The following is a 21,414-nucleotide window of genomic DNA, read 5'->3' as shown; positions in this document are numbered from 1 at the left end:
GAGGGCCAAACTAATTAGCCCCCATTGGCCCACGGGCCTTGTAATGGAGAACACTGCTCTCGGTGATTCTGCACGAGAGAACCTCAAGGAACTTCCACCCAACCCCAAGTAATTATTAATAACCCCAACACGAGGCATAGCCCACGAAACCAAAAGCAACTCGGTAAATTGGCACTGCGTGAAGAGAGGTCCACACCCACGGGGAGTAGTGGCGCTACGCAGAGCGTCTCGACACGAACTCGGTCACTACGGGCGCGGTCCACGAGGTGGCGCCGCGCCACCGCCTCACCCCGAGGGGGGTTCACTCCAACGCCCATCGGCAACAACCACCGCTGTTCACGCCGCTTGTGCCAGGCTAAGTGCACTTTTGAGGCCACGTGAAATGTGGAAGACCGCTGCTGGCAGGAGGTCACGGGGCAGAGGCAATTGTAATGAGTTGACTGTTTTGTTGTAGTACGGAGTTAGACTGATGGCCTTAATTTAAGTTTTCTTGTTGTTTGACTTGCATCCCACTGGGATTTGTTTGCACACAGCGTTGGTGTAAGGTGCTTTTTTCAGGAATATTTTGCTGTTTTTAATGGATTTTCTGTTTGCACAGTCACATAGTCACTTTAATATGTTTTTCTTGTTTGTGTTTTTTGTTTGTTGTGGTTGCACCCGTTTCAAGAGTCGAATGGCTCACAGGGCTATACCAAAATAAATAAACTAAAAACTAAAACTAAGCCATCGGAGCTCCCCACTGTGCCGATCCTGCTGCACTTTATCCGCCCGGCGCTCTGCTGCCCTCTGCTGTCGTTGGGGGGCGAATGCCTCCAACAAGCCCAGCAGCGTCACTCGGACCGGTCAAAGACGCACAAAGTTAAGTTGGCGTTCGGGTGAACACGACGGGAGGATCCAGTGCCTTCGGGTTAGCGGCTTTTTTGCTATTGGTAACCTCGAGTCCACCTATCGATTCACTGGTGACGGGTGAGACCCTCACGTACAGAAATGCTCAAACCCCTACCCGCTCCCCAGGATTGGCGATGCCTCCTTTATACTCTTTGGTTCTTTCGGTAAAGTCACGTAGGTAGAAAAAAATAGATCACGACGTTTCGATCGCCACACAAGCAATCGTCTTCAGGTGGAAGATCTATTTGTTTTTCCTATTTACGTGACTTTACCGAAAGAACCAAAGAGTATGGGTTCCTGCAGTCAGGAAAGCTTCAAATCTCCTTTAAACTGTTCCCAGGTGACCAGGTCCCGACCTAAATCGACGCCGTTTCTCCACTGCATGACACAACACGTACCGAGCGGCTCCCGAGGGGCCTCGACTCATCCCCACGAAGGAGACGTCGCTCTCTCGGCTCCCTTGGGGGACAACGCTCTGATGATGCTGGATCTACCGTGGGCTCCCCTGGCCCCACCGGGAGTGTGGTGGCCTCGGGGTGTATGCAGAAAGCAAATGCTATTTGCGTGCTGGCTGACATACAATCCAAGAAACGTGTTAGTCGTTATCGAGCCCCCAAGGTGCATAATAAAGTGATGTCTCCGACTCGTGTCCACTCGTATATACCCCTCGCCTCCCTGTGCCGTGTAGAGGGACATTGCCCGCGAAGGTCGCCTACCACGGAATGCATTTTGAAGGCCACAGCGTTTTTTGACGAATGTGAGAGTTTGTTTTCGATGGTGCACTCGCACCACGGCAGCGTAGCTCGTACGGCTCGCCGAGGAGATTGGGGGATTATTTAGGGGATTATTTTGTGGGTTATTTTTGGGGCGGTGTCGCCGATGTTCGGGGCGGGGTCGGGCGGCGCTGCGGGGCGCGGCCTCTCGGTCCGGGCGGAGGCGGCGTCTCGACCATCGGCGGAGTCCGAGGTGACAGCGCGCAAGATGTTGACGCTCAAGACGTTCGCCGTCTTCTCGACCCTGCCGCGCCTCCTCGCCCTGGGACTGCTGCTGTCGTTGCTCGGCCACGCAGCGGCGGCGGCGGAGGGGGAGAAGACGGCGCTGAGTACAGACAACTGGCGAGACGTGCTTCAGGGAGAATGGATGCTCGAGTTGTGAGTACACAACGAGTGGGACGCTCGCTGCAGCCCTCGCGGATTGGAGGGGGTGTGGGGCGGGGTCCGTCTCCTGTACTCATGGGGACACCGGCACATGGCGGGTTATGTTGAAGGACGGTAGACCCTAATGCGTTCTGCTTTTATTACCACGCATGTCGGCCATACACTCACAATGAACACATCGTTCGCATAGCCTACTATGTTAGACTTGGGGAAAGTGATGTTTGCGAGCATCCTTTAAGCCCGGCACGCCGCAGACCAGCGGGTGCCGTGGCCACAACCATGCCCCATCCGCATTCCCAGTTCCATCGATGTTTACACAGCATACAATATACGCATGTAAGTCTGAGTCGAGCTAGGGGAGGCTATGCGGATACGCAGTGCGCTGTAGTCGTGCACTGACCATGCGACACTGTATATTGTCGATGTGTTCTCTACCCTGTGCGCAGTATACAGCACTGTATTATAAACCGTGTCTGTGCCTCATGGCACGCAGAGTAATAATGTTGTTCACGGTGTACATCACACGCACACTGCACAAGGGGAATGTTTTGCTGGAGTATGTATAAACTACTGTATGTTGACCTTCTTTCGCACCGTACGTAGCTAACCGTGCCCATTGGAGGTGCGGGTGTCATAGAGTCCACGTGCACTGTTCTTGGTGCGAGTTTAACACGTTTACTGCGAATAGTCATCAGCCGTGATCAATCCACTGCTGGATTAATTAATCCCCCAGCTGTTATATCTCACGACTGCGCAATGTAATATTTGGACATCGTGTACGACGATACTAGCAATACGTGCAAAAAGAATATATTTTTGTGTACCGGCTGACATACCATGCAAGAAACGTCTCAGCTCTTAATCTATTTTATCATTGGTCGTTGCTCAATTCGGATTATACCGAACAATTATCTCCCTCGGACTGACTGGCAAACTCGGGCGCCAGGTCACTTTTGCCAAAGCGACTGACGTTGGTCCCCATGAGTTATTCTCGCTTGGTCAAACGAAATGGAGATTTTGAGAGTGCTGTTTGTTGCTCGCCGCTTTACAAACACACTGTACTGTACACATGACTCGTCTCTATATTTGTTTTTAAGCGCCACTGCCGCCTCTGGGTACAGTGCGAAAATTGGCGCCAACAGCCGTGTACGCTGCACCCACTGTACTGCACTTAGCGTGCACTGCATCCCACAAAAACATCCTCATTACATGTGATTGCAATCCTCACTGCTTTTACTCTTCTCATTCCACACGTCATGCAACTGCCTCGCTGCAGGATGGCACATTTCCTCTCATGGTTCGGCTTTATTATTCCCGTTTTTCCAACCTTTAACCTGATTCGATTCACGAAGCTTCTCTCTCACCTGCTACTACTACCCTTACTTGAGCTATATGTTGGCTGATTTTTATTATGACTTAGAGCCTCTGCTTAGGAACGGTGATCTCAGAAAAACAACTATTAAGGAAAGGAAGATGAACTTGACTCGACTTTTACAATACAGTACAATTTTCGTTTTAAAGTGACTGCATCCCAAGATGCTGTATAGAAGTGGGCAACACAGTAGTTGAATATGTAATGTTTAAACTGAAGTAGACCATGGGAAAGACTCGTGCAAAGCAAGAGAAGGTTTCCAATGTATTTTTGATGACAGAAGAGAGGAGGCCATTGGTAGGCAGAGGAGATGATATTGGCCCTGTGGCTTTCCCATAATTACAAATGGCTCGACCTGTGTACTCTGCCCTTCTTGACCCTGCACCTCCACAGCTATGCCCCATGGTGCCCCGCGTGCCGGCAACTGCAGTCAGAGTGGCACAAGTTTGCGCGGACGAGCAAGGAACTTGGCATTAACACAGCCTCTGTGGACGTGACCCGCGAGCCAGGCGAGACCCCCCCCCCCACACACTTTGTGCATCACAAGCCGTGACAAAAGTTTATATTTTTGTTGTTGGGTGTTGCGTCTAGTTTACCAGGATTGCTGCCACCGGGAGTCACCTTCGATTGTTTTAAGATGAGATGTGATGAAGAGCACTTGGAGTTGCTGAGGAATTTCATTTCAATATAAATGTCAAGATTAAAATTAAAATATGATTTATGCCTCCATTCCTGAGTCTGATGGTCGGGTTGGTGGATTAGACAGTGACAAATTTCGTGATAGTCATGATGATGTAAGTGGGACCAGTCCGTCCTAGCAGTAATGTGCTGTGGAAGAGTATCCCCTTCGTATGTGTGTGGATATTCTCCGATCTCTATGTTTCCCCCCATATGTAACACATTTAAACCTCAACAACGTATTGGTTTTAATAATACAAATTAGAACCCACCTGAGCTGGAGTTTGAAAGCTTATTTTAGAGAGAAACTAACATGATTTTTCTTATTGGTTCTTTCGGTAAAGTAACGTAGAATGGAAATAAAATAATAAAACATAATAAAATAAAATTCTCACGACGTTTCGGCCACAACACAAGTAGCCTTCTACAGGTGGAACAGAACTGCCGGGACGACAGCGCTTCAATGAACACTGCTAAGCTTCGCAGCGTCTTTTAAGCTGGGTGGGAGGAGCAGAGCGCCTTGACAAAGGAGCTTACATATCAACAGAATAATTTAGCATTGAAATAGCTGTGTTAAAGTGTTAGATTAGCAGGGTGTTAAAGTCAGAAATTAGCATGTAACTGGGAGATTAGTATGATGTTAATGTGAGGGATTAGCATGTAACTGGTCACGGAAATAGCTACATGCTAATCCCTCACATTAACATCATGCTAATCTCCCAGTTACATGCTAATTTCTGACTTTAACACCCTGCTAATCCAACACTTTAACACAGCTATTTCAATCTCAGGCCTTGCATTTGGGATGCTAAATCATTCCACCACTCACATACGTGAGTCTCATCCTAGGACACTTACAGATTTGGTGTCCCCAGTTATTCCCTGCTAAAACACTCTGTGCTTACTCAGACTTAATTTCAACTGGTAAGGCCCATTGAGCTAAACAGCTCTTCTACAAGGATGACTCGGACTATGTTACCATACCCTGCGCTGTTTGTTTGAACATTGTTGTGAGTTGTTGCGCGGAGAGCATGCAATGCTCCCAAGGGGGAGGTGGCATGGAAAGAGAAGGGGTTGTGCGCTTTCATGGAACCGACAGTTTCCTTGTTTGGGGCAGGTCCTGCAAAGTAAGCCCTCCCAGTTAAGAACATACATAATGATCATTGTAGTACACTCTCGTGTACATGCACGTGAATGTATGTGCGTTGAGCGGAGAACGTAGACGAAGGTTTATACTCTTTGGTTCTTTCGGTAAAGTCACGTAGGTATAAAAAAGATAAAATAATAAATTAATTCGACCACGATGTTTCGATCGCAACACAAGCAATCATCATCAGGTGGGAAAACCACAGCAATATTTTTTTTCCTGAAGTGGGAGGGAAATACCGTGGTAAGAGGTTATATAGGTAAGAGAGGGGGGAGGAGCAAGTTAGGGGGAGGGGAGCGTTGCGTGGACGCTAGGAGAGGGAGACGTGAAGCTAGGACGGGGGAAAGTGGGCGGGGCTGGGAGTGAGGTGCTGAATGATGAATGGGGAGGGGGGGGGGACGCTACAACAAAGCAGCAACAGTACCAATAAAGGCAACAACCAACCCCCATGCAGCAGCAATGCCAAACGCTAGGGATGTAGTTAACTCGGCAAAATAGACTAGTGCCCGGTAAATATGGTGGAACAACCATAAAGTATTTAAGATATTACCTGGTTAATAGCATCCTTCCAATGATCGCTTAATTTGTATCCATCTTCTCGAATGAAGTTATGTCTATGTTTATATATCTGGATGGCTTCATGAACAAACCTTTGAAAGTAGCCCGAAGGTTTACAGAGCACCTTGGTCTCGGAAAAAACAATATCATGAGAGCCCACAGCGTTATAGCAATGGGTAGGCACGGCGGAGGTATTAGTTCTACCGTGTTTCAGATCTGACTTGTGCTCGCGAACACGGTCCGAGACATGACGTTTCGTTTCCCCAATGTAACAATCACCACAGGTGCAACTGAGTTTGTAGACTCCCGGATATTGCATGTCAGGAATAACATCCTTTACAGATGGGATTAGATCACGGATTTTGTGTACTGTATTGAATCGGACCTGGATCTTGTGTTTGTTTAAGATTTTGGCAATCTTTTTGGTAACGCCTGCTATGTATGGTAACGTGATAGTTTTGATCGGCGTCCCTTTTCTTCAGGATGATCAACAACGCCGGTCCCTCTGGGGACCCGGCTTATATTCTCTGCGGCGTGGCTGGCTCCGCCCTTGGCCACGACCACCTTCCAGAATCCTCGGGCAGGATCTGAATTCCAACCACGTGACACCCCTAGCCCGCACTTGGGGCCCCTTTGTAGACTTAACTGGTCACGTGTCCTCTCGGGTCAACCAGAGTGCCATGTTCATAATAAACGTTTGTGGGTTAGATCGCGTTATTTATAAATGTGTTGTTACCCTCCACCACCCGACATGGCCAATCAGTAAAAAAGTGTCACGTTGACAAAAGACAAATAGTTTACTACTTTAGCCCACCGGTGTGTTGAAGAGTGAATCCACAATATTTACAATTTTTTGAGTACAACATTTCGCTGGTAATTACATCCAGCATCATCGGGTAATTCGCCAGAATGGTGAAGCCGTCACTTGCTCCCGGTCTTAAATAGAGCAGCAGGGTGACGTCATCGTTTCACTCATTCAAACGTTTATTATGAATAATATTGGTCACGAAAGCCTATGTGTTAGAGTGCCATGGCGTTTAGTAACCTCATTCCTAGTGGCCGGCACTCCCACACCCTGCCCTGTAGGGCTGGCACTGCACGCCAAGTCTGGTGACATCCAGCGCGATCAATCAGCGCTCACCGGGCCCCTCTAGGGCCGGTACTACACCCACACCATAGTGGTATCCGTGATGTCGTTACACCGCACGCCGTGCCTCTCTAGGGCCGGCACTGCAGAGTGACATTCCGCGATGTCACTCCAAATGTTTTGTACGAATAAAATTGTTATTTTATGGTGAGCGTGGTTCATGCGCCACACTACAATTCCAGTGATGCAAGTTTGACTCCTGACCACGAACAACATCAGTGGGAATTGTTAGTCAAATCTGGCTCGGGTCTCTCCTAAGTCAGCTCAGCATAAGATATTTGAGTTTGGGAGACAAACATTGTCAATTGGGTATGGTACTGGCCACATCAATCCTGAGTGGTATGGTGCACTTACAAACACATGGATGTACACACACACGACACTGTCTGTTAACTTGCTGTTATTGTCACACAGGCCTAAGTGGGCGATTCTTCATCACGTCTCTGCCCACCATCTACCAGTGAGTGGAGCACACATACACAAAATAAATGTAGGTAAATAAAATTACACATACATGAATATAGTTTTGCTATTTAGTTGGGGTTAATTTTAAGCTTAGGGGGTCAGATCTATCATTCTTTCAGGGTGAATAATATGAGTAGCTTTAAATTTCGATTTAAAGCTTTCGTGACTGCAATGATTCATCTTCTTTGGTTCTTTCGGTAAAGTCACGTAGAATGAGAATAAAATAATAAATTGATAAAATAAAATAACACAATAATATTCTCACGACGTTTCGGCCACAACACAAGCGGCCACTCCAGCGCTGTCCTACCAGACAGTCTCGCTCCCTTCACCTGATGAAGGCCGCTTGTGTTGTGGCCGAAACGTCGTGAGAATATTATTGTGTTATTTTATTTTATCAATTTATTATTTTATTCTCATTCTACGTGACTTTACCGAAAGAACCAAAGAAGAAAAATATGAGTAGCTCTTTGGGAGAAGTTGGTTGTGGAGGTCCAATGTACAGACTGACCTCTGTCAAAGGAATGAGACATTTCCACTGCTAGTTCAGGGGCCCTCAGTGAATTGAGCAGGGAGACTAATTTATGCTGTGTATAGATGACATGTTTAGCAGAATACATACAAATTGTACCAAATCATTTTGACCAAATGAGCAGAGACTGCATATGTTTCATGATAAAATATGGCAAGGCTTTTACCTATAGCATCATAGAATCCAGGAGAATGTATATAATTGTATATAACGTATATAATATATAATTGTATATACTGTATATAATTGTATATAATGTATATGAATTATATAATTATATATAATGTATATAATGTGTATAATTGTATATAATGTATATAATTGGCCACACATGCTGATGAAGTTCAGAGAAGTCAAAACCAGTCCAGGATTTGTCTGCTCAAACGTATGCTGCATTGATTCTGAGGGCCTCTTGGTTAATAATTATGATTGCTATGTTAGTTTACCCGGGAAAGCCTCAGTGAGTATCAAGATTTATTTAGGAAGGTCTTGCCAAGTTTTCACAGTAATTCCAATTGTGTAGTTTTGGAGGTAATTTTTCAGAATGTTGATGTTTGGCCATTACCAGTTACGTTGTATGGTTGTATGTTGTTTTAGCTATGGGAGAATGTTGATGTTTGGCCAATACCAGTTACGTTGTATGTTGTTTTAGCTATGGGAGAATGTTGATGTTTGGCCAATACCAGTTACATAGTATGTTGTTTTAGCTATGGGAGAATGTTGATGTTTGGCCAATACCAGTTACGTTGTATGTTGTTTTAGCTATGGGAGAATGTTGATGTTTGGCCAATACCAGTTACGTTGTATGTTGTTTTAGCTATGGGAGAAAACCGGAGAATCTTGAGGAAACCCATGTAGAACAGGGGGAGAACGTACAAACTCTGAGTTGGGAATTTAACCCAGGCCCTTCTTGCTGCAAGGCACATGTGTTACCACTGCGCCGCCACCCTGTCGCCCATGATGGAGTTGGGATATTATTTTTCAGCTATTCAAGGGATGCCTTCTCCATAGTTTTTAAAATATATATGTTAAAATGGCCTGACATTCATAAGCAGAAGGTAAATAGGTGCTTTCTACAGTGGGGTGGTGGATAGGGGAGTTGGGCTGGTGGTCAGGGCCATATGAGAGCTCGTGGGGGGGCTGGGGGGGGAGAACCACGTGTTGGAGAGTCTTTAGGTTGCACGCCACAGGCAGCCAAACTGCCTCCTGCTTCCTCACTGATAAGAAGCAGGCTTTATCCAGCCACGTCAGCAACGTTAAACGCAATTGGATATGCGAGCGTTTATGTCTGGATGCCCCTCTGCGCAATATATTGCACCCTCTTATTAGGTGCATTGTTCACGATTGCTAGGCTTTAATAAAAAAAGTGAGCATACATTTTGCAACAAACTTATGCACTTTCGCGGATTTCTATTTGAACCTGCGTGGACTGGACTTGCTAAATCTCCAGACGGATTTATATTGACCGCTAGCAATGTTGCTAATCAGGATGAACTACTCCTGAAGCCACTCAGATTCACACTAGGTTGCAGCATATTTTATCCCCAGGGCAGGGTGATGCCAAATTAAGTGACAAATCAACCTTAACATAATCATTTATTTTTGTAATCATTGGTGGCTAGGATGACACCATCAGCTCGCTATACTTGAAACCCCGATTTAATAATGGGGTGAGTGAAACGTGTATTCAAGCCTAACATCTCAGACGTGCCTTCTCAGAAGTGCCAGCTCAGTGGTCAGACATGGCATGGACGTTTGTGAGCCATCCTCAGCAAATATAATTATGTTGACACACAATGGCTTACTCTTAAGAATTATGCCACAACATGCCAAATGGTGTGTGTGTGGTTGTACACACCATGTATGCCATGCATACGCCATGCACTTCACTACACACACCATGTACCATGTACACACAACAAGCCATGTATACCATATCTTATGTACACCATGCACATTGTGCACAACATATATACCACACTCCATACATTGTACACCACACACCCAATATACATACCGTGTACCATGTACATATCACACACACCATGTATATATGACAGAAGATGATACGCGTTGGTCATCCACGATATAAATTTCAAGGCATTAAGCCATCACCCCTAAAAATATATATTATTGAGCACATGACCAGAAGGCTATCACTAGTTGTATTTACTTATAAAATATATTTGAAAGCAATCATATAAGTAAATAATATGATAAATAAGGGAATCAATGGAGCTCTGTTTGCTGTTGAGGTTGCGTAGGAGACGTGTATCGTGATGGTCCGATAATTCTATTGAGCAAGTGCTGAAAGGAAATTGATAAGTTAACGGTTTCCCCTAATCGTGTCACGCATAGCAGAGTCTGCTTGTATTTGGCGGGAGATTTTGGAGATGATTATGCTCACGATGCAGTGGATTGTAGCATGCCACAGTTTGTTCTGCTGGCTAAGAGACAATACTCTAATGTTCTATGGATTCAAATAAGAAATAACTAATTAAAATGAGTTGCGATAAATGTGCAGTACCTTTTGCGGAGTGGTCCAAATCAGTTCTGAGAACAAATGATAGCTAGGTATGCAAAGTTCTACCTACACTACGGTCTCGTGTGCAATGCTAATCCTAAGTGGTGCTCACTTATACCACATGCCCCAACAGTCTAGGATGTAAAACAGGGAATTATTGTGTACGCACAAGTTGAGTCTCTAAAACACAGCAAGTTGACAGAGTCGGGAATGCAGATGATGCGTATTTCAGTAACCTTGATTTTTAAAGCCATAACACTTGCATCAGTCACATGACCTGTCAGAGAGGATTTGCAATTCCACAAGTCTGCAAAAGGATCATAGTGGTGTCATCACCACTTAGTGTGAACTCTGTCCTGTTGAACGTGTATATGTGGGGCTCTGTACATGTTTGTTTTTGTAATCGCTGTGTATGCGTTTGTAATAATGAATGTTTGTGTCTGCCCATCTATATGTGTGTGTTAAACGTGTGAACCTGCCACATCAGTGTGCGCGATGGAGAGTTCCGTCAGTTCTCGGGTCCAAGGCAAGCGGCGGACTTAAGCCGCTTCGTGTTGGCGCGCCAGTGGGAGCAGGTGGCTCCTGTGTCGGCGTGGAAAGCGCCTCCCTCCATTCTGTACGTGGCTTCGCTCAGCAATTGGCTCACTCGGTCTCTCACTTGCTTAATCGTTCGTTCGCTCGTTCACTCACTCGGGCATTCTCACTGACTCGGTTTGTTCAGTCATTCACTTGCTCATTTACTCACACAGTCAGGCACTCACCTATTTGCAGGGAGACACGTGGACTTTATAACATAAAATTAAGTTGAACATCAAGTGACCTCTCAAATTAATTAATAATAACTGTTTATTGATTACGTACAATTAATCAACGATATAAATTTAAAACGATTTATTCGGCACTAATCGATTGGCTGTATCGTAACCAGCAAGTTCCGCCCGGTTGTGCTTTAGGATGACGGGGATGTCCTGGCTCTTCCAGCTCTCCATGTGGATTCGGGTGAGGCTCCTTGGTCTCTCTCATTCCTGTCTGCCTTCTGTCTATATATATGGGCTTGTGTCTACTTAAGTGTCCTTTTGACTTTATATAATAACGTATTTCTGGTGTAGTCGTTATTTCTCTCTGTTACACTGTCTCTTTAAAATGTATTCCCTCTGCCTCCCTTTGACACTGTCTCATGTAGTCTTATGTTTTGTTGTCTCTGTGTCTTGTAACCTTGTCTATGTGTCTTGGCCAGCCTTGTCCCTGCGTCTCGTGTAGCTTTGTCTTGGTTTTATGAGTTAATTCAAATGAATATACTCTTAATGATCTGAAGAGTGAGTTGTTATAGATTGAGTTAATATTTATGTCTCATTCTTTTTTCTGCTGTAAGTAAAATGGGTGATCTATTTGCATCCTTATTCAATGTGTATTTTTATTGGTGTGTGCAAATCTGTGGCTGCATGTAATCGTACATGGAGTTTGCATGTTCTGTACCACAATGCAATTAAATCATGCTACATTCCTAGCCCCACGCACACAAACCAGTGGCAATAAGTATCTTAGTGGAGTATGTGCCTGCCTAGTTTGACTCGGCCTAAATTGAGTGCTTGGTGTGGAGTGGGGGACAAAGGTGACCAGGGATATACACGGTGCTGACCCACGATGGCAGCCATAGCAGATGCTTGCGAAGAATATTTGGCCTGGCAGTCCAGACAAAAAGTCGGCGCATTCTATCTTTGTGTGTGTGTGTGGTCCAGCAAATGCATGGCTGGCTGACGGAGACGCTGGGCCTCCCCACGTGGGGCTCCTATGTGGTGTTTGGTCTGGCAACGCTGCTGCTGGGCCTGTGCCTGGGTCTGGTGAGGGACGCACGCTGGTGCCACGTGTATGGCACAGCCGGAACGCACCACATCCTCTCCCTTGCCATACACAACTCACCTGTATAATGCACACCTCACACAAACCACATCCCTCTAATTCTCCGTACCACACCTGTGTACTCCACAAGCCCCATGGAATCAAACGCACCTCACACCTTTGTACCACAGCCCACAGATTGAGTTTGAGGTTATTTGTTTTGATACCGTACTCGTGTAGTATTGCTTGCATGTAGTGGGAAGCTCGTTCGAGTCTCATGCACCTCACACCCTATTCACCACACTTGTGGCACATAAAGTGAGTTTACATGTCAAAATTAATGCGCACGTGTTGTAGTGTCTTCATTGATACGTGTGCACATCGGTGAGTAGAGTAGGTCTGAAAATGGTGCTTCCCATGTAGTGCTATAGTGCTGCAGGCTGAGAGTAACAGTGTTGGGATTGATCTGTGGAGGATGGCATATGAATATGACCGATGGTAGCATCCGTGAGGAGTAGTGGTGCAAAGGTTCACGCTCCACTGCGACTTGGATTCCATCTTCTACCATGAGAATAACATTCGTAACAATTAGTGTCTGAATTAGTGGCGTCAACTTGGTCAGCTCAGCCTTAATTAACAGCCTAGGGTGGTGTGTACACATGAGCAATAGGGTGTCGATGATGGTGGCCAGACATGGTGCCTGCCAAACCACTGCTTTGTGTATCGTGCTGACTCTAATAGGTACTTGCTAACAGCACTGGTCTGTAAGTTAAACAAGTAATCCTCAATTTATCTTGGTCTCTTTTGTGACATTCCATAACCCTTCCCAACTCCACGTGACCTCAAAGCGCACCTCGCCTGGAAAAAGATCCGTAGCAACGTCACTACCGCCGAGTTGCAGATGGCGGCTGTTCTCATCGTGTATGTGCGTTTGTGCACGTGCTTGGTTGCAGGTGTTCATCCTACTCGTTGACCTCTTATTCCAGCCGAAACGGAAACATCTGGTGCCCTCCGAGAAAGGTAATCAGTGCGAAGCTTAAAATTGCTGGACATTGGTAGGAAGGTGCAATGTTACAGATCTCAGCATTCATTTTAATTCTAAAATTCAGTAGAGTAAGCCAGCTGAGAGAGCATAGCTTCAGTGAGCCTGCCAGTGTTTTTTTTTGTGCAGCCGTCGCAAGGAATTGTGAGAGTACGCCATCTGGCGTGAAGTGAATGTTAAGGGGCTGTGGTGTCATTCAAAAGATAAGGGCACTCGTTGGAGAGCCTCCTCGCGCCGTCTGGGTCATGGGTGTGTTTCGGCCGTGCTGGTCTGTGCGGGTTGGTGATGGCGAGGAGTGTATATGTTGGACCGTTGAAGGTACAGTACAACAATACATTTTACTGCACTACGCTCTGCTGCTCACCACGTAGCCCCACAGCAGCCTGTTGTCCATGGTGACTGTCCATCCAGGTGCTATCCAGGCTCAACCTGCTTAGCTTCTGAGATCTGATGCATACCTAGCGATTCGGTCATAGTCGTATTAATTACAAGAAAGTATTCAATAGCAATTGTATTGTTAAATGTATATGATTAATTACATATGCTCCACAATGCATGTAACACCTAACACAACGTTAGTGTAGTTGAATTGATATAATTCGTTGAGTGTTGCGTATTTTGAACACAAGGGAGTTGTATATCTAGGTTTCAACCCATCATCAGAATCGCCAAGTCGACAAGGACCAGCATCCAATTGGATGACGGTGGCAATGTAGGCCACGTCGAGGTCCCAGCCAGTGTGTTGGTGAACCCCCTGGGCCAGCTGGTAGGGCGACCCCACGAATGGGATGGACAGAACACACCTGACCTGGGAAAAAACACTCAATAAGGAAGTGACCCTGATGAAAAAGTCCGAAGTGGTTGGGCACCTGTTTCATGGTTCTGATTGGCCGGCATAACTGGTTTTAAGTTGGGGAAACAAAAGGCTGAAGCTAATGGAAAGCTTCTCTGGGATTTCTCAATTAGGAAAAGGTGCATCCAACCTGGTTCGTTGCTAAATAATGATGACAATCCGCTATGTGATTAATGAAAGAGAGCGTGCGTTACCCCAGGGTGTGGCTGGGGCTGTAGAACCAGAGAGGGGGCAGGAAGGCAGGGAGGGAGCTGTGGCGCGTCTCCTTCTGGTGCTGGAGTTTTGTATTTTAGTGTCGTCTTTACTGGCCAGCTGCGTCGAGTGAGATTAATCTGGGGGGGTGTCACGGCTTGTGAAAGGTGCTCCACTAGGCTGGTTGTGCTGACTGTACTTGTTCACAAACACTTCAGCACAAGGCTATTGCATGCCTTCTTCGTGTCCTTTGAGGTTTTGTGGCAAACTGCAGTTTTACTTTTGTGTATTTTTTTCTAGAAGAGAATGCTTCTGAAGGCCAAGCAGAAGATGAGGTCGAAAAAGTTGAACTAGGCGGACAGGGAGATGAAAACGTTGATAACGGCGATAGTCAGGCCTCGGACACGGAGGATGGGAACATTGGAGTCCAGGACGGGGACCCTGCCAGCTCAGAGGAAGAAGTTGGCGAGTTGGATGATGGCGCCGGAGATGCTGGGGCCACGCTGCGCATGCGACGGCCACAGCCCGGGGCCCAGGGGCTGGAGGAGCCTTAAAGAACGGGGCTTGGGAAGGCGTTTCGAGTGGAATTGTATCATCTGCTTGTGTGAGTGGTGTGCTGGATCACACCCTTTCATCGCGTCTATTGGTCCCCAGTTCAACACCCTCAGCCCCCTATCCCCCTGCATTTACAGCGCCGGCGTACTATAGGAATGTGGTAATGCGTCTAGGTGGGCAAGGGCTTGGATACACTTAAAATTGTTGGTGCAATCAATGGGGGGGGTCCATTCGGATTTTGTCGGATTGGACTGAATCGATCGTAAACTGATTGAGGTGAAATGCTGTAGAATATATCGTGCTGCAGTTCACACCCACTATAAATCCTACTGACTCACACTGTTACATATTCTGTAGATTAACATCAGTGTAGATTCTATAGATTTACACCACAATAGATTATATAAATTCACTTAACTATAGATATCATTTGTTTATGTTGCTGTGGATTGCGTATTTTCACAGTGAAAGAATCTCACGACAAAATTACTATGAATTATACGATACGTAGAATCACGCAATCGCGCACTCTTAGACATTTCTTTGGTGCAAACACACCAAGCCTTAGAGCATTGGAAGGGTAGTGATGCAGAAGTGTCAATAGTGGCTTCCTGTGATAGCATTGCTCCCCATTGATTGCTGTGCACGGTGTATCTAGGCCTTAAGACTCACGTGTAATGTGAACAACCTGGATAGTCAGTCCAATGTTGATTGATTACAGTTGCATTTTGATTAAGTAAATAGCCCAATATTGCTCAACATATATTACCTTTAGATTGTGCCACAGATAAGTTCCGCACTTGTCAATGGCCAGTCAAAAGATTGCTTGTTTGTGCACGTGCATGTGATGCATAAGTGCAATGGGAATTTTACATCATATCGGAATTACGCATTTAACATTGTGAAACCAATTTCAGTCATGCCGGAAATGTATTTGTTTCACAACTGTGTAATAGGATTGTATTAAAATTTTAGTTTTATTTTAGACAGTGATCCCCCGTTTTGAACAGTGGCAATTGTGCTAGTACTGCACATGAGGAAGTGGTGTGACCGTCACTATGTGCTGATGTTCAGCACACTCATCAGATACACAGAGGACTATTAAGGGAAGGCCCAAGAACGATGCACATGCCATGTGCTGCTGATATGCAGTGTTGTTTGGAGTTGAGGGGTGGCACAGCGGTAACACTTGTGCCTCACACCAAGAAGGTCTTGGTTTCGATTCCTGACTGGCGCCCTTCTCTGTGGAGTTCTCCCCCTGCTCTGCATGGGTTTCCTCCTTTTTTCTTCCAGAGCTGAAATAAGCCCATACATTTTACCTAGTATTGGCCAAACATTCCAGTGCATACATATTACCTTCAAGTTACTTAATTGGGATTTAACATAGCAAATTGCCTTTTTCTACAAAACTCGGCAGGACCATCATAAAATATAGTCTGGACACTGACGCATGTCTCTACGGAAGACTTTCACCTCCTGAATGGATCCTTAGGAACTACTGTTGCACCAAAGTGTGGCTGTGGTGGTGCCTGAAGTCACCGGCGTCCTGCATTTATACACTTGTCGTGACGTTTTGTGTTACTGGGTTGCATGTGACAGTTGGAGTTGGATTTATGTTACATTGACGAAGGCGTTAAGTATTTTACAGAAACCGATCAGTGATTGCTAAACTTTGGGAGAAAACTGGCAGATCTGTCTGTTTTTCTATCACAGCACTAGCTCTTGGATGTCATCGGTTACTGCTTGCATGGCATCAATCATATCGTTCGTGTTCATAGAGACACGGTCGGTGTGTTTTGGTGAGCCTTGGACATTGCGCTTGTTTTTAGAAATGGACAGCTTCCTGTCGTCTTGGGAAGTTACGGATATGATTATCATGGAACCAACACCATCATTATAATGTCGTTTTGTTTGGTAAACTGCAGGTAGAAAACATAGATTGTTTTGAATGATATGAATGTTAACATAAGTGCTAATGGAGTGAGTTTCTTTGTAGTTGACGTGGCTTGCTAAATGTGTGTGGCAGTTTAACTTCTTATTTTCAGTATTTTTTGTATTAATATATTTTACCTGGATAATCTCTTGAGATAAACATCTTGTTAACAATAGCATAAATTGACATATAGCAAGCACGCAATGACACTTGTACACACATTTGTGTGTTTCTATGATGGAAAACCACAATTACGCCTTTCCGCTTGCTTTGCATGTACCTAGGTGATGCTCGCTGTGTAACATGCATGTAAGCACATTATTCGTTAATCTGTGATGTATGAATTGTTGCACGCAAAGGTTAAAGGTGTTTACGGCAGCACAGCGTCTTGGGAAATGCGCACGGGTACCTCGCTAGCTTCATCAGAGCGAATATGCAGCGCGTGCACAGCGGCCCCATGAAGCACGCAAGCCTGAGGGGCTCATTACGTAAACATTTATATTTTTGATGAGTACATGGGTCGTCAGTACAGGTCATCTGGCCGAGTGGCGCTGCTGCGATAGGAGTGCTTAACTCATGTTTGGGAGGTTGTTGGTGAGAACCACAGTTGTGAACATAGCCGTGTTCAGTTAAATTTCCACGGGGCCTTTGCTATCACATGGAGCATGTTTGCCAACCGTCGTGACCCACTGTGTACATCACTTGTGTTGTTTTTTTATCAATGCGCTTTGCTGAATGTGAGTGCGGGAGTTCCAGGGTAAAATGAAATGTGAAATATCCAATACAGTATGGGAATGATTGTAGAGTGCGCGCTACGTGGCAGGATGAGCACCATGACTGCTTGTATCATTAATTTTCTCGTGCTTAAGGAAGCGACACGTTGGTTTGTTACAGTGGTTTGTCTCTCGAAGCTCTGGAGGGCATCTTCTCTTGCAAAGATTTATATAACGCCTAAATCCAAGGCGCTTTACAGCAATTATAATATTGTACATAAGATGGTGGTTAAAATAAAGAGTGGGGTTATAAAAAGTGGTGTCATTGTAGTGACAGGAGGACAGGTGGGAGTGGTTATGGAGACGTTGGGGGAAGGCCTGGTCGTACCTGGGGAGTGGTGGCAGGAAGTAGCAGTAGGGGTAGTGAGTGGTGGGGGTTGAGGAAGGCCTGGTCGTACCTGGGGAGTGGGGGCAGGGAGTAGCGCTAGGATTTGCAAGGGAAAATAGGTGAATTTTAAGGGTTGAACGGAAGGTCAGTGAAGATGATTGTTGTATGTGCATTGGGAATTTGTTCCAGTGAAGGGGAGCAAGAAGGGAAAATTAACGAAAGCGTGACTGGGCGGAGGGCGAGGGAGGCACAGAGAGGGGAGGGCCAGCAGAGATTGGGAGCAGGGAGAAGGGGATGGGACAGAGTAATAAGATATGAGAGAAGCAAGATGAGATGGAGCAAGGCGACAAAAGGATGTATAGACTAGAGTCTTTTAGGCTGTGCTTTGTTTACATGAATCGTTTGTGTCTTGTTTTGGTTTATAGTCTTGGTGTCGTTTTGTTTGCATTTTTCCCTTACAAAATATATCTGAGCTAAGAACATTGTTGCGAGTTGTATTATTTCTGAAATTGTTAATGTGTTTATAATCGTGATAATATTGTCTGTTATTTATCCAGGAAATCCTCGCAGATTTTCAAGACCCTTTTTCAGAATGATCCTGCTTTGGGGTGTATGACCAATTATTTTTTCGAGTGTATTTTCATCAGGGAAGAAACTGGCATGGCTCGAGGAAACCAGCACATAAAATAGAACAGTTTTAGGTTGCTCAACCATCACAGCTGCTCCAAGCAGTGCTGTATAATTTTGTTCACAGCTTGCTAGGAGCCCTGCCTATGATTACCCCTCCATTTTAACTGTCTGCGGTATCGTCAAACTACGTGATTACTGCTCACCGCGTGACCCTGGGATACAGCATTGGAACCAAGACCCTGATGCCACCTTCAGGTTGAATAGTGTAGTGGTGTGAATCGCCTGTTTGAGAAGGATTCTAGGAGTTTCTAAACCTCAAACTGAAATACCATGAAATAAGGAAATCTCTGGCAGTGAAAACAAACTTTATGGAGATGAGGTAAAGACTGCAGTGATACAGACACGTTACGACGAGTGTTTAGCAATGCTGCACACAAGTAGAGGAAACGGGAGGCAGAGAGACGCAGAGGGGGTGTTGATTGGGCCCAATTGTCCCAGGACATATGATGATGGTTCCAAAGGCCTGGTGGTCGCAGTGGCTCAGTAGGTTGGCAACCTTCCAGGAGTAAATCATGTGTTTATACCTAGACAAGGTTTACTAGAGCATCGTCATCGTATAGCATTGGAAAAGCAACTGAAAGAACATTTTAGCTGAGTGGCAATCACTTTGATTGCATCAGGAGTTGCTTGGTGTTGAGCGTTTCTACCTCCTGTGTGACCATGCAATGGACAGTGGTCAAGTGAACATCACTTGACGAGGTTTATGAGAAGTATTAAATTTAAGCCAAGCTTTACAAATGTGGCATTACTCCCGAGTAACTCAAAACCCATAACCATTGACCTTTTTCGTTTGAATGTCCGTGTATTTGGAGTCAATTTTCTTTTGTGCTCTGACATGTTACAATACTTTTTTTAAGTAAATTATCAATTATGTGATGAGTTCAGACAACTGCCTAGCATGCTTAGTGGTCTACAGTGGAATGTTCACTTTGACACACAACAGGTAATAGCCATTGGGGAAGTGCTTTTCAGTTATGGGAAGGTATGACAGTTACATGAAGATGTATATGAATTATTTTGAAGTTCTCACATTACTAAAAGTAAGAATAACACAGTTTTGCAGGACCGGTCACTGCCTGGAACGAAGTAAAAATCTGTTACATTTCTGCAGTTCCAGTAATCTCTGCTCATCATCCCTTTCATCATTCAGAAATGCAATGCTTGACATTTGGCAAAATACATTTCCCTGCATATATTATTTCCTTCTCCGTAGACTGTTTCGTGAAGAAAGTTTCAATTTTAAGATGAATCATTAAAATGTGTTATGCAGGAGAAGCACGGTAGTACCGTGGGTGTCGGTGCATCGTGCTCGATGGGAAAAGCCCCCTGGCTAAAAGGGGTGGCATCTTGGGAACTGAAAATAATTCTCATTAAGATTTAAAATTAAAAACACAAAATGGACACATTTCCTGCACCGACATTAAAGTGTTAAACCCTTTGATTAGCTCATAGTTGTAATGCACCAATTCATTTGCTCACATTTCATAATAAACAATTTAAAATGAAGGACCTGTTGCCTGTGTTTTATAGGACATTTAAGGCATGTAAAGGTTTTTGTTTTAATATAACCAGGATTGCCTCATTGAGTTTGAATACTCCATTTAGGATTGTAAGCGTAATGGGCTTGAATTGACATTCATGGCACATAATCACAGCTGTTGACAGCTGATTGCAGTGGCCTCATGTTTGATTGTAGAGTTTACATGCTGGAGATATGCAGGGAATTTGTCAATCGTTCACTTGAAACTCTGCTTGTGTGGTGATTTCATAAGAAAACATTGAAGAGTTTGGGAGCACAATAAAAGTCAGTGGTGAACAGCAGCCTCACTCAGCTGACATCATTCCTGGTGCTTATTTACTATTGACCAGAATGTAAGCCAATAGTCTGCGCGCCTTCAACGGAGGAGGAGGAATCGCAAAAGTACACGAACTATCTCCCCTGAAGCCCTCGTGATGAACAGATCTTAACATTGGCATTTGGTTCCTGAACGGATTGCAGCCATCATAGCCAAGAATATAATTTAATACAGAGTTCAAGAGGGCCACTGGCGGTCTCTTTTTTAACACGGTTGTTGAGCTGAAGCCCAAAAGGTCAAGTGGCCAGTAACAAGCAGCAGTATCAAGGTTGTACAAGGTCAAGAGTCGACACGTTCTTGAATTGAGCTTCAGAAATGAGAATGGGAGGGACTTTCAAAGTCGTGCAGTTTGAGGGAAATGGCCAAAGGGTAAGTGTCACATATAAGAAGAGACCAGACTATATATTGATTTGAAGCTTTCGTGACTGCAGGGATCCATACTCTTTGGTTCTTTCGGTAAAGTCACGTAGGTAGACAAAAATATAAATCACGACGTTTCGGGCGCAACACAAGCGTCCGAGCAGACCATGCTTTCCCACCTGATGGCGGACGCTTGTGTTGTGCCCGAAACGTGATTTATTTTATTTTATACCTACCACGTGACTTTACCGAAAGAACCAAAGAGTGTGGACTATAAATTTTGAACTTCTTTTCAACCTTACTAATCGGAGGTACCTGGGTATGAGAATCGATGCTATTTTGCCATCTCATCGACCACCTCGGCAACCAAACTGTTGCGTCTCAAACGCGTGCCACTGCACTTAGCCCTGTGCAAGAGTTCATCACGTTACCAAAAAGTTACGTCCCCCTGATGAGGACCCATATCTCAGAGGTTCTAGATTTGAAGCTTTCGTGACTGCAAGGATCCATACTCTTTGGTTCTAT

At 45.1% G+C, this 21,414-nt stretch overlaps 1 protein-coding gene across 1 annotated transcript; it reads left to right on the top strand.

The window, feature by feature from the left end:
- Window positions 1–1,752: 1,752 nt before the first annotated feature.
- On the top strand, window positions 1,753–18,463 carry LOC116939725 (thioredoxin-related transmembrane protein 1-like). The gene is made up of 8 exons (XM_032948487.2): window positions 1,753–2,039; window positions 3,811–3,926; window positions 7,362–7,407; window positions 10,956–11,084; window positions 11,422–11,467; window positions 12,208–12,309; window positions 13,261–13,327; window positions 14,695–18,463. Exons 1-8 carry the CDS (start codon window positions 1,768–1,770, stop codon window positions 14,946–14,948), a joined length of 1,032 nt encoding a protein of 343 aa, XP_032804378.1. The 5' UTR covers window positions 1,753–1,767; the 3' UTR covers window positions 14,949–18,463.
- Window positions 18,464–21,414: the final 2,951 nt, after the last annotated feature.

Source organism: Petromyzon marinus, chromosome 6 (assembly GCF_048934315.1).
Source record: "Petromyzon marinus isolate PM22_M1 ecotype Great Lakes invasive population chromosome 6, UKy_Petmar_22M1.pri1.0, whole genome shotgun sequence".
NCBI classification, from domain to species: Eukaryota; Metazoa; Chordata; class Hyperoartia; order Petromyzontiformes; family Petromyzontidae; genus Petromyzon; species Petromyzon marinus.
This window is presented reverse-complemented; position numbering and strand designations above follow the sequence as displayed.